A 2,054-nucleotide genomic window follows, 5' to 3' on the forward strand; every position below is an offset into this window, starting at 1 on the left:
AGGATTGCAGTATTGGTTGCAACAGTTAAGATGCAGTTAAATTGAGCTCCCAAGCATTTTGCAAGCATTCCAAATACATCAGAAGTGGGGAGGTGGGCCAGAAGACAGAATTTGTTGCACCGGTACTAATGGTATCAGATTTTCCACCCTATATTGGAAAGTCGGTTTCACACTTTTATATTTTTGCCTTTTTAGCAGCACCCAGAGGCATTTCTACGCTAAATTGCAGCCATTACTTTTTTTAAAAAAAAAGCACCAGAGTGCACTTTGATGTGTGTGTTTATCCCAATTGTTGCCTTGTTTTTAGGCAGCTTCCGGCTTTCCTCCCTGAGGAAATGAGATCATAAGGATGCTCTCGGATTTGAAGGGAGTGGTGTCGGCGGGGGCCCTGGTCGCTGTCTTGCAGCTCAACCACTGGGAATCCGCACGTCATAGGGCAGTTCCTGGCTGGAAAACAGCATTCAGTAGCGAGGGAAAAGGGAGTCACCATCGAATCAAAGACATCCAGAAGGGCTGCACCGTCGCCAGCAGCAGCGGGAGAAGCGAAGCACGCACTACTGCGGCCGGCTGCTCCTGCCAAGAAGCGACCGAGCTAACCCAGAAAAGAACTGAGGAAACGCCAGCAAGCAAACAAAAGGGCTAAACTCCCTTGCCCGCCGCTCCCCTCCTCCCCACATCCGCCCATCCTGCAGAGTAAAAGCTTAAGAGGTGTGAAGGAAAAGATCCCTTGAAATAAAGCGATGGTATTATGGCCAAGGAGGAGCAGCAAAGCGGCGACCAGACTAACAGTCTACAGGGAGGGACCCAGCAGGTTCAGGATGGCGAGAAGGAAGGAGTCGGGGAAGACCCGGCGAAGGGCAAGGCTCCCGCAAGCAAGCCGGAGGCTCCTCTCACTTCCGAGGAATACGAGTGCCGGATCTGCTACAACCTCTTCGACCTGGAACGCCACGCGCCCAAACTGCTCGAGTGCCTGCACACTTTCTGCCGGGAATGCCTCAGCGAGCTGTACCAGCGCGGAGACCATTCGCCCCACTGCCGGAGCGAGGCCAGCAGCAACCTTAGCGGCTATGGCGCTCCTGAACTAAGCGATGGCGGTCGCTCCGCCGCTCCTTGCATCACGTGCCCCGTGTGCCGACACTGCACGGCCCTGCCCGAGGGCCAAGTGCAGAGCCTGCCGGTCAACACCAAGCTGGTCGAAGCGATCCTGCTTCAGCTGCGCGGCTGGGCGCCCCTGCTGCCCGAGTTGCGCCCGCAACATTTGTTCTTGCCGGTGCCCAGGCCGTCCCGCCAGCAGTTCTCATCCGAGCGAAGCCTCGGCGCGGAGACGCCCTCGGGCACTGTCTCCATACGGAGCGTCGGAATGGAGACGTACATCGAAGGGCTGGGTGGCGGCGGCGGCCCCGTCAGCAACTGCGGGGCGAACTGCAGGAAGAAGGCGAGCTGCCTGTGCTTCGTGTTCGCCGTGCTCGCCATGGCCTTGCTGGGCTTCGCTTGGATGGAATGGCTGAACGGGTCCATCTTCCTCGGGATCGCTCTCCTCCTCCTCTTCGCCTCCACCATGCCTTTTATGTACAACTTCAGAATCCGCAGCGAGCCGAGAACAATCTTTTTCACTCGAGCAGGAGGAAGCGGTCTAAGGGAAGGGCCCTCTTGCCGCAGCACTCCCGGAAGCCGCTCTGCGGTGGACGAGAGGAGTCGCTGCTAGGCCGGTGCTGGCTAGGAAAGGCGCTCCCCAATTTTTCCATTTCTTTTTCTGGAGGGCTTGAGAGACTGCCTGGCATGAATCAAAACAGCAGCTGAAAGTTCCACACCTACTTTTTTATGCTAGGAGGAGGAGAAGAAAGAAAGAAAGACAGAGAGAGAGAAAAGAAAGAAAGAAAGAAAGAAAAGAAAGAAGGAAAGAGAGAGAGAGAGAGAGAGAGAGAGAGAGAGAGAGAGAGAGATTGGGTCCTTCTTTTCCTGAATGCCAGGTTGCTTGCTGCACCTGGGCAAGGGAAAACAAAACACTGGGCAATTGTTGAGTGTTCTGCTCTAGAGAGACCTGGGGTCAGTGC

At 55.5% G+C, this 2,054-nt stretch overlaps 1 protein-coding gene across 1 annotated transcript; it reads left to right on the plus strand.

The window, feature by feature from the left end:
• Window positions 1–748: 748 nt before the first annotated feature.
• Window positions 749–1,705, plus strand: RNF228 (ring finger protein 228). The gene has a single exon (XM_070946270.1). It carries the CDS (start codon window positions 749–751, stop codon window positions 1,703–1,705), a length of 957 nt encoding a protein of 318 aa, XP_070802371.1.
• Window positions 1,706–2,054: the final 349 nt, after the last annotated feature.

This window comes from Pituophis catenifer, unplaced genomic scaffold, assembly GCF_029215685.1.
Source record: "Pituophis catenifer annectens isolate HBS135680 unplaced genomic scaffold, rPitCat1.0.hap2 SCAF_6, whole genome shotgun sequence".
In the NCBI taxonomy this organism is placed as follows: domain Eukaryota; kingdom Metazoa; phylum Chordata; class Lepidosauria; order Squamata; family Colubridae; genus Pituophis; species Pituophis catenifer.